A 17,654-nucleotide genomic window follows, 5' to 3' on the forward strand; every position below is an offset into this window, starting at 1 on the left:
TGAGCTTCCCTGTAATCCATATTTTGAATTCCAAGTCTGATAGTTTGCTTTCCTCTATTTCATTTAGCACTCTTTCTGGGGATTCTTACTTCCCTTTCGATGGAGGGTTGTTTCTCTGTCTCCCCATTTTTGTGACTCTTCTTGTTTGTTGCTGCTTCTTAGATTGACCTGCACTACCAGGATCTGCCCCTGGTGGCGTCAGAACATGTCCCATTCTGAGCCCAGGTTGGAGACTACCAGAGATACTGCCTTTGTCTGTCTCTGTTAGTTGTTTATGTATTCAATCTGTGATCAGCAGTCAGGCTTTAGCAGGGAGAGTGGGGCAGATTAATTACTGTGAACAAAGCTATTGCTTCCTCTCAGGCCAGTGCCACTTGTAGGTCTGCCTACAGTATGGGGAATGAGTCAGCACTGGGACCCTGTTGACTGCTTCCTCAGTTCTCCCCTCAAAGCCACTACCCCAAACTCTCCTTAAGCGTCTGTAGTCCTCTCTACCCTCACTCTGCTGGAACCCAGGGTAAGTGGCTGCCAATGTATTTTGTACATGATCCCATTAAGAGCTCTTTGTCTCTAGATGTTTCTTTCAGGCCAGCAAAAGATAAAACCCTGCGCCTTTCCAATTTTTAAAGCTGGATACTATCCTACTTTCTGCTGTGTTGCTGTAGACTGGGAAGCCTAGTTGGGGGTTTTGACCCTGCCCTTCTCAAGGGAAACCTCTGGGTGCTGAGCTGTTTCTCATCCCTTCAGCTGCCACCTGTGGGAGCCCAGCCAGCCCTTTTGCATCTCCGCACTTCCAATCAGTCACGTTGTGATGAAGTGGCCTTTCCTGTCTGTGGTTATAAGGCTTCTCTTCAGCTAGCGTTCAGTTGGTTATTCTTGATGATTTCTCCACAATTAAGTTGTAATTCCAGATTGGTCCTGGGAAGAGGTTAGTGTAGCTTCCACTTACACCTCTGCCATGTTGGATCTCTCGCAAAATCCATATGCATATTAATGAGCTAATGAGCATTTACCTTTTTTTCCTCTACTTAAGGACTAGAATACATAAACTAAAAAGAAAAAGGCAATGGTATAATTATAAAATTGTTAAATTATTCTTCTGAGAGTATTCATTAATGTAATTATAGGCTACTTAAAATTGCCTTAGGTTTCATAAAAGGATATATATCTATTTTGTAATGTTTAAAAATTATCTTGACATTTTATAATATTTCAAGACGAGTAATTTTCTGCTAAGGGCTTCTGGGAAATGGTTGATATGTCTTTAAGGAACGGTTTGATACTGATTATTTTCTAGCATTACTTACCTCACATTGTATTTTCCTAGGCTTAGTATATCACAATTAAATTGTCTTATCAATGGGAATTAAGTAGCACTGAAATTTTCAACTATATTATTCAAACATAAATAATTTCTATTGTCATAATAATGGCTGGTGAGCAATTGAAAGAGAATAGATCTTAAAATTGGAAACTTTGGAATTAAGATCTAGTTGAAATTTCCTGTGTAAGTTCCTCAAACTTAGAAGTTGCATCAAAAGAGTTAGCCATACCAACTTCACTTATTAAAATGGGAGAAATAGAATAGATGATATCTACGCTCCCTGCAAAAATAAACTTTTAGAGAATCCTATTACAGCGACCTATATATATCATGCAGAAGGGGTTTCTTATTTCTGAATATTTATTATTTGAGTTTCTGTACTTAGTTACAAAGAGAAGTAACAATAGGCAAAACACATACTAGTGATCAAACCAATAAATAAATTTAGTCTCATATAATTTCCTTCCTGCCAGTATTTTAGTTCTGTGACCTCTTATTGATTGTTTTATTGTACAGTGCAAATAAATCGCAAACTGACCAAAAGATCAAGAATTTCACAAGGCAGGGGAAATAATATGGGAGCTGTGCTTGAATCACACACAGAGACACTGACAATGAGGCTTGGAGGCATGGGACTAGTTAGTAATTAAAGAAGAAAACTATAGTAATAGTAACATTAGTGGAAAGTCTTTATTTTGAAAATCAAAGGATTGACTTGAGAGCCCTTGAAAAAATTGATGGAGCCCTATAAAAATTTCTTTAACATTCTGTTATAAAAGACCGTCCTGAAATGACAACTTTTGTATGATTTTCTAACATGATTTTGTTAGAACAATCACAGTTACAAATACAGTAATATTTGGTTTATTCTTTGTTCATCTTGAGAAGTAGTGGGTAGTTGCAATTATAACCTACATATAAACATTGTCAAGTATTTTAGAAACTTATTTGTGTAGTTTGTAATTTTTTAAGGTAAAATATTAACCTTTTTACCACTATTTACTATTAATTTTGGCCTCTACTTGATAATAATTATACACCTTTAATGAGCATCTTTACTACCTACTTTTTTCAGCTTGCAGGCGGGTTTCTGTGTTGGAGAGTGTTCCCTCAAAATTTGTCCTTCCCAGAACCTCAGAATGTGACCTTATTTGAAAATAGAGTTATTGTAGAGGTCATTCACTGGGGAACACAATTTTCATTGAGTTAGATCTGACACTTGTTGTTGACTAACTTTTGGCATCTGAATCTAAAAATGACCCCAGTTTTTCTCTATCACATCAACATTTTAAGGTACAGGATATCCTCCCTTTGTCCCCAAAATCATACAAAATGTATGTACAAAGGAAAATAAAGAAAAATTTACCTGAATCTAGTGTTGATTTAGAGCTATTTTATTCATATAAAGGCTATATATTGTTACTGTATGTCAAATTGTGTACAAGTAGTAAAGTTCTGCACCAAACATACATATTAAGGTATTTTATCTTTTCAAACGACAGGCTAGGAAATGCCAAAATGAGATACTTGAAACAAATTGCTTGGTGAGACCCAGTTTTATGTGCACAGGTGGGAGTTTAATGTTCTTTCTGTCAACACGTGGCTCATGGAGAATGTTTGGATCACCAGGTTTGAAGTCAGATCTTGGAGGGCAATTCAACTCCACCCAATGCTTTTCATGAGCTCTGCTGTCCCACATACACAGAAAACAGGGATACTTGGTGTATCCACGTTGCTGACCAAGAAGGAAGCAGACCATTTTAAGGTCAACACAGATGATCCAATTGTGCTTGTGATATTGCAACAGGTCAATGGCTCTCTGTATATCTTCATATTCTTCACAAAAACAAACTGAATGGCTAATTGGAACTGCACCAAATAGATTTCCATCGTGGAGGAGGACACACTTCAAGCTCTTGCTTTGAGCTATCGATGAACAGTCGCCATTCAGTTGCAGTATAGATTGGAATTTCCAATTCCTCCATTAAACCATGTATGTTACGACAATACACAAAGCCACCGTCACTTTGAAAGTACTGCAGAAATGCACTCTCTTGATTGAAAGTAGGATGCCTTTGCTCCTTTTTCAAGCAAGTTTTTCTCCTGCAGTCTTGATGGTAGGAGTTCTGAAGCCTTTATAGTCCCAAATCTCGTGCCAAATCATGCTGATCAAATCCCTTATGGATTGAGTCATCTTCAATTTCAAAATCTTCGTCATTGCTGTCACTTAGTTCTTCACCATACTCATGTTTTTTGATAGAGGGTAGTTCAGTGAAAACTGGCACTGGGATTTCAGCTGAATGAGGCACTGGGCGTATAGCTGATGGTAGACTAGGATACTCTGTTTTACATTTATTTTTCTTGTTATATCCTGACGTTTTCACTATACAAAAGTAACAGTCACTTGAATGATCTCTGCGCTCTCGCCAAACCATAGGTATACCAAATGGCAATTTATCACATGTTCCCTTCGTCCACATTCGTAAACTCTCGACACACTGCTTGCACACCTTGTGAGGGGCCCAAGACTTATCTTGATCACCAAGTTTTACTTTAAAATATGCAAAATAGGCTTGCCTGACAAATGCGCTGATGTTTGTCCTGTAACTGGGAAAGTTGAAATTGCCACAGATATAACAAAATGAATCAGGGTTGTTTAGGCACTTTAGACAAGAAATAGCAGAGCAGACATAATCTGAAGGAAAGGAAATAAGTGCGTATGTAAATAAAAAAATAAATTCTGCTACCTCCTTGTATACAGACAAGAATTCTAACTACACTTCGGAATACGATTCACTATATAGAGTGGCACACAACCTCTCACCACACTGTCTCATGTGTAACTGAATAGCCTAGACAAGTGTGAACCTGTCCCTGGTCTCCAAGGTCATCCCCCACCCCTCCTCACTCAAGGAAGATTTGCCCTTTGCCAATAGGAGAGCACTAGTGCTTCATTCAATCCAGGCTCATCCAACCTAGAGTTGTCGCATTACGATAAGCTGTACAGAAAAAAACTTGACGTGATAGAAGAAAACTAACTGCAGTTTTGAAATCAGGATTCCTATTTAAGTCTAAAACAGCTGAAAAATCAAACTCAACAGGAATTGTGTTAAAAATCGTTCCCCTGTGTAATTGTTAAGATTAGGTCATACTAGGGAAGGATGACCCCTTAATCCATTGTGACTGGTATCCTTATAAGGAGAGGAAAAGAGACACAGACACATCCAGAGGGAAGGTGGCCACATGAAGAAACCGAATTGGAGAGAATGCTGTGTCATGACAGAGGCAGAGCTTGCTGCATTGGTGACAGCACCAGCCACTAAGAGAAAGGCATGGTGTAGAATCTCCCCTCAGAGCCCTCAGCACCTTGATTTTGGACTTCTAGCTTCCAGACTGAGAGAGAATAAATTTTTATTGCTTTAAGCCACCAGTTTGTTTTGGGTTGTTATGGCAGCCCTAGGAAACTAGTATAGGGAGTTTTTAGAAAATTATTTTACTGATTCATGGGCTAGGTGTTATTTTTCATAGTTTAGGTCCACAGAATGGTATTAAGTCAAGTTAGAAATAGAGTCAAAACTTATTATATTGGCCGAAATCCAGTATGGCTTAAGTAACTCTTAATCTTGCAATATTTTCTGTACTAAATTAGTAGCTTATTGTTCAAAGAAATTGATAGACTGAGTTGGAAATGGTCTTCACTATTACAAATAATCACAGACAATTCCAAGTTAATCTGTGTTGGTATTTTCTTTTCATGGTAACTATCAGTTTCACAAGCAGCTTCTATTTAAAGCTCATGCATTACCTACTAGATCAGGGTACAGAAGTGTGTTTGAGGCAAGGGAGTTTGGAGTTAGGCACTGGTTCTTTTAAATATAGAGAGATTATGATTATATACCATTTTAATCAATTCCCTTTAACAAGAAAGATGTTGAACTGTTTCTTCTCAGAACTTAAGATTGTGTGTGTGTGTGTGTGTGTGTGTCCTTTGAAACCAAAAGGCCAAGACAGTGTATTCCAGAATCCAGTATGAAATGTTTCTTTAATTGTGTCACTGTGCTACATTATCAGTTGCTGGCTCTAGTGACAGTTTGTCATGCCTGGCAGGTTAGCAGGTTTTGGCAGAGGAAATGAAACCTAGTCAGTTACTATGAGATTTATAGTAGACTAGGTATTGCAGAAAGCAGTGAAAAGTTGATTGATAGTTTGAGACAAAACTCTACAGCAAGAAACAGGATGTATGCTTTCTATTTAGACCACATTTTCTTTTTTTTCTACATTTCAGGGCTCCTTTTGCACTTTGTTTTGGCTGTTTCCCTGAAACTTGGTCACCAAATATAAAATAACAGGAAATTTTATATAAGCTCAGCCATGGAAAAGGCAGAGATTTTTAGCTCCTACTCTGTCATGGTAGCTGTATTTACTGTAACTTGTCAGAAAGCACCTTTAACTAATTTTTTTTTTTCTAAATAGAATATTATTTAACATATACAAACAAAAAAATATTTTTTAAGTTACATGGTAGGGTTACATTTCCAAAAACTTTCTTAGAAAAACCTGTTTTGAGTATAATTTGATTGTCATATCTCCTTTAAATGCTAAATCTTTTTATTCTGTAATAAATACATTCTTAACAGGTAGATATGTATGTACTGTAAGTACAACTATAACTTGGCATATGTGTTTGTTGAGATATATAAAAATGTACCTGGTTTTTGTAAGGATTGTGACAGTATTTCTTATAATGTCATTTGACAAGGCTTTTTGACAGGAACTAGCTTGTTCTAGCCTGGTCTGAGTGTGACAGTGAGAAACCACTAACTGCATTAGATGAGATGCTGCCTGAAATGGAAAAACTGTTGCAGAGGGTGACTCTGGAATTTACGAGAAGTGGCAGACTTAGAACCAACTCTAATTGTACCAACAGTTGAAAGAACTAAAGTCTACTCTTTCATGGCTTCATTTTTTTCTCCAAAGGAATTTTTTTTTCCAACAAACTGATTGCTAAGTTATCTGTAGAAAATAATTGAATAGAAACAAACCCAGCTTTCATTCCTTAGACTATTAGGTCACATTCTATGCCAATGATAATTTTGACATTTTTAATCATTTTTTTTTTCAGATTTAATGTGTTTTATTGATTAAAATATTACATTTGTGCCAATTTCCCTTCCCTCTGCTCCCCTCCACCCGGTGGCCCCCCTCCCTCCAGTTGTCCCCCCCTTTTAGATTATGTCCATTAGTTGTGCATACAGTTCCTCCCAACCTCTCTCCGTCTATTCCATTCCCTCCTACCTTGATCCCCAATTCCTATATCATCTCCCTCCCTTTCCCCATTCCCCCTCCCTGTTGACCTCCCCCCAATATGCTTCCCGTACCCACAGTTCCTTTTCCACTCTCGTTGCCTATTTAGTTTGCCTTTGTTTCATCTCCCTAGCTTCTGTTTTTTTAAACCAGTCCCTTTAACATCTCATATAACAGTGGTTTGGATCTAATGAACTCTTTCAGTTTTATTTTGTCCTGGAAACACTTTCTCTGTCCTTCTATTCTGAATGACAATTTCGCTGGATAGAGTATTCGTGGTTGTAGGTTTTGGATTTTCATTACTTTGAATATTTCTTGCCAATCCCTTCTTGCCTGTAGGGTCTCCCTTGAGAAGTCAGCTGATAGTCTAATTGGGACCCCTTTGTACATGATTCTTTTCTTCTCTCTTGCTGCTTTTAAGATTCTCTCTTTATCTTTAATTTTTGACATTTTGATTATAATGTGTCTTGGAGTGGTTCTCCCTGGGTCCAGTCTCTTGGGAACTCTCCTTGCTTCCTGGACCTGCAAGTCTATTCCCTTCCCCAAGTCTGGGAAGTTCTCCTTTATTATATTTTCACTCAATTTTTCAAGTTCTAGTTCATCTTCCTCATTCTCTGGCAAACCAATGATTCTTATGTTGGGCCTTTTATAGCTGTCCCAGAGGTTTCTGATCCTCTCATTGTTGCTTCCCATTTCCTCTCGCTGCATTGGTTGACTGCTTGTTCCTTCTCCATATTCCAGTTTGTTGAAATGAACTCTGGATTTTTTCTCACCTTCTATCTCGTATGCGGTTTTGTTCCTTTCGTTATGAAATTTTTTCGCTTCTTTCTTATCTTTTTCCTGCTCTTTTGTGAATTCTGTAAGCCACCTGATAACAATGGCCCAGAACTGAGTCTCTGACAGGTTTCTTATCTGTTCATCTGTCAGGTTCTCTATCTGCTGTCTGGTGAGTTGTGTCACCGGTATTTCTATAGTTGTCTGCCTCATTTTGACAGATGCGTTTTGTTTTCTTGGGCCGGCTGTCGGGGGCAGTGCCTGTGTACTCGTAATGACCCAGCGACCGGCGGGCGCCGTTTGGCGTCACAAATCAGCGACCGGCGTCTGCCTGTCCGCGACCTATTTCGCAGCCCTGTGGTGCTTTCTTTGGGGGCGGGGGTCCAAGATGGATTCACACAGTTATTCAGCTAGGAGACCGGGATCCGTCCTCCCGTCCCCCTGGGCCTCACTGTTCAAGGCGATGCGGCCGCCGCTCTCCCCAGCGCCGGAGTCGCGCACCGCCAGGGGCTTGCGTAGCTGGGACTCCTCGCCGGGGTCGCGCACCGCCAGGGGCTTGCGCAGCCGGGATTCCTCGCCGCCCGCCGCTCCGGGTGCGACCGCAAACAGCACTGCCCTCTTTAACTCTTACCTGCCCAAATGGCACCGCTGGTTTATAACTTCATATGTTGGACTTCCGTGTAGTTTTATTTTCTGGAATTTCTAGTTATCCTTTGTTTTGAAGTAGTTGTATTCCTCTCTAGTTGTAGAGGGAGACCTAGCGTGTCCGTCTAAGCCTCCATCTTGGCCGGAAGTCCCATTTTTAATCATTTTTTATCCTAACATTCTTTAAGGAGAGGGTTCAGAATGCCTTTTCTATAAACTTCACATTTCTATCAGAACCTTAATATTAATTTAGGAAACTAGCCAGCTTGAAGTAGTAAGAGTGGAATAGTAAGATATAGAGATGAATCAGCAGGGTGAAGACTCAAAAATGAACATAAAAATTACTTTTTACATATATTATGTAAATGGATCACTCTAAACATAATGTTGTGCTAAAAGGGAAAAACAGACTTTTTTCTGAAGGATGAAAATTCACTGAGCTGGTAATAGGCAGGAGCTCCTGTTTGGGTTACATGGCTCATCCTCATCCCTGTGCTACCTGTTACATGAGTTCACACTTTTTAGTCCCACCATATGTGGGGTGTACTTTGTGAAAAGATCCAGGATCACTGGTGAGGGACTTTGAAACTCCAAATTTATATTGTTATAAAATGATAGATATAACATATTTATAATAGACAATAACAAAAATCAAAAGTTTTTTTTAAACCAAATTTTTAGAAAAATAATTTATTTATTTGTTTATTTATTTATTTTATTTTTAGAGAGAGAGGAAAAGAGAAAGAGAGGGAGAGAAACATCACTGTGTGGTTGCTTCTTACTTGCGCCCCCAACTGGCGACCTGACATACAATCTAGTCATGTGCCCTGACTGGGAATCGAACCAGTGACACTTGGCTCGCAGGCTGACGCTGAATCCACTGAGCCACAGCAGCCAGGGCTCAAAATAGTTTTAACTTTTGTTAACTTATCTAATATTCACCAAAATAATTCAGGTATTTTTCTCTTTCTGAACCTCTGTAGTCAAAGTTTAGATGTATATACTTGAAGGAGTGGCAGGCTTAGCACCAACTCTAAGATTGCTAAGCTAAAGATACCAGTCATAGCTTCTTTGGAGAATTCTAGGGCTGTGCCAGGCAGAACTTGCTTATCTGGAAGATGCTGCATAGTCCTCCAATTGGGAAAGTGAAGAAGTGGTACTAGGGGGTGAAAATTTTCAGACCCTGGATATTCATGGTGACCAAATGGTGCAGCATAAGAGCACTGAGGCCCGGACTTCCAGTCTTGACTGCCCCATATTAACAGACGAAGGCCAGTGGGACTCTTAACCCTACAAGCTTCTATTTCATCATCTGTAATGTCAGGCATCCTTGGGAAGAAGTGCAGTGATGTTTGTGAAGCATCACCCTTCATGTATTGTTGAAACTATTTGTCATGATTATTAAAAATGTGAGATGTTGGTCTCACATTTACTGAAGTAAAGGCTTCTATTTGAAATTTTTATTTCTAATATAATAATTTAATAAGAGACATTGTCATCTTCCCATGTTCATTGCTCTTTATCTCTTAAAGCTGTGTCACTATGCAGACAGGACCTCCTTCAGTGAGAAGGGTGGTAGTGAACTGGTTTCAGGCTGACAGAGCATTGGGAGAGAGATTTTAAACTGGTCCACTAGCTCTGACTGAATCATTTATCTCTGGTGGTTAAACTTTCCCTATATACTATACGGTGGACATCATCTACAATTCTCTTGAACATGGATGTGAATTATATTGCAACCATCTTATTCCATCACTATGCTTTTAAAGACGTCTCAAACTAACCCAAGTTCATGCGAGTTTACAGCCTTCTGGTGAATTATTTCCTGACTCCTGCAGGTCTCACCTAGTCTCCTCTTTCGCCCAGCCACCTTTCCTTTGCTAAGTAAGCTCTGGAAATTCCAGCACTGAAACCCAGGGTTTTCCTTGTGTAAGAGAAAATTGTCAGTAATGGCTGTTGCCCTTACCCCATTCACCCCACTGTATCCCCCACCCGCCCTTGGACACAGACTGCAGTGGAGCTCTGGGTCATGATTACACTTATAGAAGGCAGCAAGAGGTGGGGGTAGCATGCCTACATAAATTCATGATTATGTTAAATATTTTGAGACAAAAGGGTCTCAAATAAATGTTGGCATTTAGATGAACATTTCCACCTTTTTTCAGTTGTTCACATTGTAGGACCCATCCTCTCCAGCTCTGTTGAAATGAAGCCTTATTCTCTCAATATGGAATGGACTGCACTTTTACAGATGAATTCATTTAATGAACTCACCTTTATCTAGTTCATCTCAAAGCCACTAAATATTTTATACACTCCTTTAATCTTTGAAGTTAGGGAACATAGAAGCTGACCATTTTCAGAAATAATTTTGAGAATAGCAATATGCTTTGTGTCGCTTCTTTCAAAAACAAAAAACAACTAAATACAGTAGTCCCTCTGTATGTTGTAGTTCACTTATCATGGCCTCACTATGTCACGGGTTTTTTAAAAAATATTATATTTAATTATTTATCGTGAATTTTTTGCTATATTGGGGGATTTTGTAGTACTGTATACATATGTTGTTAAAGTTACATAGGTTTAAGAGTGTAGAATATGTTTAAGAACATAATTAGTGTTTATAAAAGTGTGGAAAAGGTTAATAAGAGAGTGGGAAAGGTTAATAAGGGACTGGGAATGGTTAATAAGTGTGTGGGAAGGGTTTATAAAGCCTTAAAATATACACAAATACAAAAGTAAATGTAAGGTTCCTACTTCGCGGATTTTCACCTATCATGGGGTGGTCTAGAACGTAATACCCACGATAAGTTTGTACTTCCAAGTTAACAAAAAAGTTGATTTATTCAATATAATGTAATGTGACAAATTTAGAAAAATATCCTCTGAGATAACATGAAATGGTTTTCTGATAAAATTATGATAGAAAGCATTCTATGCTGCTCTGTAATACTGCTTTTTCCTCCCCTTTTTTTGTACATTTAAAACTTGGAACAGGTACTACGTTCACATAGGTTTAAAAATAACCACCATATCTCAGCCCATGGAGTGCTTTATTCCTTATGCAGCTATAGATTTTCCTTTGTATGGCTGTGCTATAATTATTCAACTGGTACCATATCGATGGATATTCGATTGCTTCCCATTTGGGGGGTATTAAATACAATACTGTAGTCAAACAAACAAATAAAAAACTTTGGGCCTGTGTTGTATAGCACATGTATTTCATTTCCAGACATAGTATTGCTGGGACAAGAGTATGTACAATTTCAAATTTAAAAGTTATTGCCAAGTGTTCCTTTGTAGGGATTAAAATCTCTTACTACCAGTGTATGAAGACACATTTTTCCCCACAGCCTTCACACTGTTATCAAATATTTGGATTTTGCCAATTTGATAAGTGAAAAATATATCTCAGTGTGACTTCAATTTGTATTTCTCTTATTTGTCTTAGGCTGAATATCTTTTCACATATTTAAAGGCCATTTGTATTTCTTTTGTGATAATTATCTGCTTATATCTTTTGCCCATTTTTCTGATCGGTCATGGAAATTAAGCCTTGCTGTGTGATAGGAGTTGCAGGTATTTTTCTCAATTTTACATTAGCCTTTTCACTTCAGTTATGATGGCTTTTTTTGCCCTATAGAAATTTTTGGCTTTTATTAGTTGAATTTATCTGTCCTTGCTTTTCTTTTGTGGCTTCTTAATTTTGAGTCATGGCTAGGAAAACCTTCCTCATACTAGGATCATAAAGGAAATCTTCCATGCTTCCTTCCAATACTTGCTTTGTTTGACATATTTTGAACTGTTTGGGGATTTATCATAATGTGTCACGTAAAGTATGGATCCAGGTTTATTTTGTTATTGCTTTAAGCTGTGTACCCTGTTGTTGCAGGCCAATTAATGAATAGTCTTAATATTTCTTCTTAAAATGGTTTCAAGGTCCAAAAAGTTGGCAGCTCTTGCAGAAACCTTGAAAGAAATATCCCTGACGAAAGCCCAGCTGGGATTAGAAGTGGAAGAGCTGGAAGTGGCAGCATTTCTCGTCCGGGAGGAAGAAGCGGCAAAGGAAGCAGCTCATTGTGTTTCTGGGCAGCAGACACCTTCCTCCAGTTCCGAGGCAAGTGAAGCAGAAGACTCAGACAGCACCACATCATCTGAGACTGAAGACTCAGATTCAGAACAAGGGGAACTCAAAAATAGTGAGTCTGAGATAGTAACTTCTTTGCAAGGTCCCCTTCTCAAGGAAAGTAGTGCCCTGGTTATTGATGACGATGGGGTATGCAGAAACTCAGCCATCCTGAGACCTGCTGTTCGTCAGGGAAAGCTGCCGGCCTCTTCCCAGGCTCTTGGAGGATTTGGACCTCTGGTAGAGGAGGTTGGAGAACAACTGAAGACTACAGTTCAAATTTCCAGGCCCGAGGGCTCCGCTACTGGAAATCTTGGCCGTGTTCAGGACAGAGATGACTGACAGACTCCAAATGATTGAGGAGTTCATTCCTTGTTGAGAATTATGTCAGATTTGGTTTTATTTACTGAGAATTCGTCATTTTTACTTTGTAGTTTTTCTTAGTGCATACATTATTTTTCAATGAGCTAATGTTGATACCTTTTAGTGTTCTTGCTGCAAACTTCTAAAGTATTTTTACCAAGATTAATTAATATTTGAAGACGAAAACAATAGTTCTGCCAGAACCTCTAGGATGTAGAGCCCATTAACATTTTTAATAGTGTTACCAAGGTATACTTGACGGACGATAAACTGCACCTATTTAACGTGTACAGTGTGATAGGTGTTGATGTAGATATACACACCAAATTAAATCCCTGCAATCAAGATACTGTAGTTAGCCATCATCTCCAAGTGTCCTCTTGTCCCTTTGTTACCCTTCTCTCACTGCCCACCACACATGCCACCAACGCCCACTTCCAGGCAAGCATTGATTTGGTCTCTCACTATACATTATTTTGCATTTTCTATTGAATCATGTAATAAATACTGTTTATCAGGCTTATTTATTCAGTAAAATTATTTTGAGATTCATTGATGTAGGAAGTATCAAGAGGGTTAAAAAAAAATCTTTTTTCATACCTAAGTAGTATTTCAGTGAATAGATTTGTCCATTCACCTATTTATAGACGTTGGGTTATTTTCAGCTTTTGGCTGTTACCAATAAAACATATGGATATTTCTGTGCAAGTTTTTGTGTGGATATATGCCTCTATTTCACTTACGTAAATATCCAGGAGTGCAATGATAGAGTCCATGACTGAGTCATTGTATGTTTAACAGTTTAAAAAACTGCCAACCTGCTTCCAAAGTGGCTGTGCCGTTTTAAATTCCCACCAGCCGTGTATGAGAATTCTAGTCATCCCGTGGTATGGTCAGGTTTTAAAACTTTTACTATTTTTTTTTAAAGTATATTTTATTGATTCTGTTGTTACAGTAGTTCCGATTTTTTCCCCTTTGCTCCCCTCTGCCCAGTAACCCACTTCCCTCCAGCAATCCAACCCCCCTTATCATGTCCATGGGTTGTGCATATAAGTTCTTTGGCTTCACCCTTTCCTATATTATTCCTAACATCCCCCTGTCTATTTTGTACCAATCGATTATGCTTCTTAGTCTCTGCTCCATTTCCCTATTTCTCCCCTTCCCCCTCCCAGCTAATAACCCTCCAAATGATCCTCATACCTATGATTCTGTTCCCATTCTGGTTTGCTTAGTTGGATTTTGTTTTTATTTTTAGATTCAGTTGTGGACAGTTGTTGAGTTTGTCATTTTAGTGTTCATAGTTTTGATCTTCTTTTTCTTAAGTAAGTCCCTTTGACATTTCATATAATAATGGCTTGGTGATGATGAACTCCTTTAACTTCACCTTGTCTGGGAAGCACTTCATCTGCCCTTCCATTCTAAATGATAGCTTTGTTGGATAGAGTAATCTTAGTTGCAGGTTGCTTTTCATTGCATTGAATACTGCTTGTCAGTCCCTTCCTGCCTGCAAAGTGTTCTCTGAGAAATCAGCTGATAGGCCGATAGGCACCCACCTGTAGGCAACTTTTCGCCTTTCTCTTGCTGCCCCCAGGACTCTCTCTCTCTCTTTCACCTTTGGCATCTTTATCATGATGTGTCTTGGTGTGGTCCCCTCTGGGTCCAGCTCACCCAGGACCCTCCATGCTTCCTGAACCTGTAAGTCCATATCCTTCACAAAATTTGGGAAGTTTTTCTCATTTTTTTCAATTCTTGCTTCCTCTTTCTGCACTGGTTGACTGTTGTTTTCTTCCTTATGTTGCAAATCATTGATTTGAACCCTGGCTTCATTCCCTTCACCATTGGTCTTGTGTGGATTTTCCTTCGTTTCACTTAGCATAGCCTTCACTTCTTCCTTTATGCATTTGCCATACTCAAGCATATCTGTCAAGCTTGTGAGCATCTTTATCATCAGTGTTTTGAATTCTTCATCTGTTAGGTTGTTTATCTCCTCATCTGTGAGGTGGGCTATCTCCTCGTCGCTTAGTTCTCCCACTGGAAGCTTGATCCATTCCCTGCTTTGGGCCATACTTCTCTGTCTCTTCATCTTGACAGGCTCCTGTGTTTGTTCGCCTCTGTGTCTTAGGTAGAGCTGTCACTCCTGTTACGTTGTAAGGGGCGGAACCTTAGGGATTTGTCAGTACAGGGTGACCTGTTTTACCACGTTATGACACTGTATGTGGGGGAGGGGTCTGAGAGGGAACAATGCTGCCAGCTGAGCACTCGCCCCTTTTCCAGGCACCTCTCCCACTTCGTACCGGACTGGCTTCTCTCTAGCTGCTGCCTCGGCCGTCATTCCCAGAGTTGGTGAGTCTGTGGACGTTCTAGTACCGTGGAGGCCCTTTAAACAGGCGGACTCTGCTGAGACCCACAGTTTCTGCCTCCACCCCAACCCCCACTGGTTTGCACAGTCAGAAGCAATGAGGGTTGATTTTCTCCAGTGCTGGGAGGGTGAGCTGCAATGCCCCGTGAGGAGGTGGGAACGCTCCCCAGGTGTTCCTCCTGATTTTTTAAAACATGTGACTGCGGTTTCTGCCAGCCTGCCACTGCTACCACCACCACACCACGTCCTCTCCACCCTGGCTCCGCCCCTTCTACCTGTCTGGATGAGTATTTCTTCTTTATATCTTTGTTTGCTGGCCTTCCATGCAGTTTGATTTTCTTGAACTTCTGGTTGTTTCTAGTTTTGAGGTAGTGGTATTCCTTCTTAGTTGTGGAGGGAGACGCAGGGTGTCTGTCTACTCCTCCATCTTGGCTGGAAGTCCAGAATTTTACTATTTTAATAGGTGTGAAGCTGTATCACATTGTGATTTTAATTTGTATGTTTTAATATTATAATATTGACCTTTTCTTTTAAAAAATGTTTTGTTAATTGATTTTATTTATTTTTAGAGAGAGGGGAAGGGAAAGAGAAAGAGAGGGAGAGGAACATCAATGTGTGCTTTCCTTTTGCACACCCTCAACTGGGGACCTGGCCCACAACCAAGGCATGGGCCTTGACTGGGAATGGAACCAGCGACCCTTTGGTTTGCAGGCTGGTGCTCTATCTTCTGAGCCACACCAACCAAGACTTGACCATCTTTTCATATGTGTATTTGTCATTCACATATCTTTGGTGAAATGTCTGTTCAAATCTATTGCAATTTTTAAAGCTGAGTTCTTTGTTTTCTTATTTTTGAGTTTTGGATAGTTTTTTATAAATTCTCTATATGAGTCCTCAATATGAGTCATCTCTGCATGCCTTGTAATCTTGGATTGGAATGCAGACATTGTGAATTTTATCTTGTTGGGTACTGTATATGTATTCTTATAAATATTCTTTGCTTTTGTTTTGGGATACAGTTTAAGTTATTTGGAAATAGTATGATCTTTATGAGTCTTGCTTTTGTAATTTATTAGGCAGGTCTGGAAGAGTGCTTAGTCTGGGATAAACTATTTCATAGTACTAAGGAAAGATTTTCCCGTGCCCCATGAATTATGAGTTTTCCAGTCTAGCTGATGGAAGTAGGTAGGTACCTATGTGTGTGCTGAGCATATGCCCTCTAACCCTTACCATTGGTTATTTCCCCGGCCTCATTTCATGCTCTTATCAGTAGGTACGCTCTTGAATACTAGAGAGGGACAGTCTCCAGATACCAGGTTCTCTGCAGCTTTCTCCTCTCTGGTACTCGTTCTGCAAACTCCAGCTGTCTTGGTCTCCCCAGGCCCTCAACTCTTGTGTCCTGAACTCCAGCATCTACTGGGTTCTACCTGGATTGTCCCTCTCTGTGCAGCCCAGACAGTCTTTCAGGGCAGTGGGTAAAACAAACAGATGGCTCACCATGTTTGCTTTCCATCCCACAGGATCACTGTCTTTTATTGCCTGATGTCCAGTGTCTTGAAAACCATTGTTTTGTGTATTATTGCCGTTTTCTTTCTTTTTAGTTATTTCAGGTGGAAAAATAAATCTGGTTCCTATTAATCCATCTTCATTGGAAGTATAAGTGTTCATTAGTATTTTCTTACTTGAGCATCAGCTCCTAGGGAGCAGGGTCTGTGTCTTGTTACTGCTGAACTATCAGTGTGCATATTCTTGGGGCTTCATAAATATTTGTTGAATGAATGAACACATTAAACCAATTTGCTTTGGGGAGGAAGTGATATGCATTAATCTCAATAGCATATTTATTTCAAGAAAAGGTATGATCCTTTTACTCTGGGCTTATATAGATTGAGAGTATTTGTATTTCCAATATAAATTCTAGTTTGTCTTAACAAATGCATTACTCCTTAGCAGCACATTACGTGAAGCTAGTTTGAAAACACATTATTTGTTACTCCCCTCATTTATTTCTGCTAATATCATGTTGAACAAATCCACTGTTCTGTAAACATTTAAAGCCATGAAAATTTTTCCTTCCATCAACATCCTTAGGAATCTTAAAAGGATCTACTTTGATGATACTTGTCTTGGGTGGAAAAACCTGTTATTCCCTTCCTCAAAGAATTAGCAAACTTGATGCTTCCCATACATCATCAAAGTAAAGGAGCTCATTAAACAACTGTCATGAGTAGTAAAAACAACATGAGTGAGCTCCTTAATATTAGACTTCATGTCTGCAGTGTTTCTTTTACCCTCTCTTTGTTCACAGAAGGTTAAAGCTTTGTTATAGCACATTACTCTTTGTTTAAGATGAGTTAAAAACACTATACCATGTCTATAACCCAAAACAAATCCAAAGGTGCTGCCTTTTATTTTTTTAAACTAGGCAGCCTGGCAGTTATAATCATATGAGTTTCCCCAAAATTCTGGGTGATAGGAGAAAAAGCTAAGTTGGGGAAAGAACAGGGAAGACACCTTAGTGACTGCCAAGCTGCAGCTCAATGAAAGAACCAAGGCTTTGGGGTTGACAAGATGAATTGAGTTCCAGAACCACAGCTCAGGTGTGACCAGCCCACCAGGGGGTATGCCAACGTCCAAACATCTGCCTTCATCTTGACTATGGAAGTAGAACAGCTTCCATTTATCTTACAAGGTGATGAGATTATGTGTTCAAAATACTTCATAAACTGGAATCTATCAGACCAACATAAGGTTTT

General features: G+C 39.3%; 1 protein-coding gene across 2 annotated transcripts in view; it reads left to right on the top strand.

The window, feature by feature from the left end:
* The window catches only part of SHQ1 (SHQ1, H/ACA ribonucleoprotein assembly factor), a 192,042-nt gene extending 178,996 nt beyond the window's left edge, over nucleotides 1-13,046 (top strand). For both annotated transcript variants that reach the window (XM_090283825.1, XM_090283826.1), the window contains exon 11: nucleotides 11,990-13,046. In XM_090283825.1, coding sequence (XP_090139951.1) covers nucleotides 11,990-12,518 — 529 coding nt within the window. In that variant the 3' untranslated portion in view covers nucleotides 12,519-13,046. The remainder of the gene's footprint in view (nucleotides 1-11,989) is intronic.
* The last annotated feature ends 4,608 nt before the right edge of the window (nucleotides 13,047-17,654 follow it).

The sequence above is a fragment of the Furipterus horrens genome, unplaced genomic scaffold, assembly GCF_987537825.1.
Source record: "Furipterus horrens unplaced genomic scaffold, mFurHor1.1.pri manual_scaffold_7, whole genome shotgun sequence".
In the NCBI taxonomy this organism is placed as follows: Eukaryota; Metazoa; Chordata; class Mammalia; order Chiroptera; family Furipteridae; genus Furipterus; species Furipterus horrens.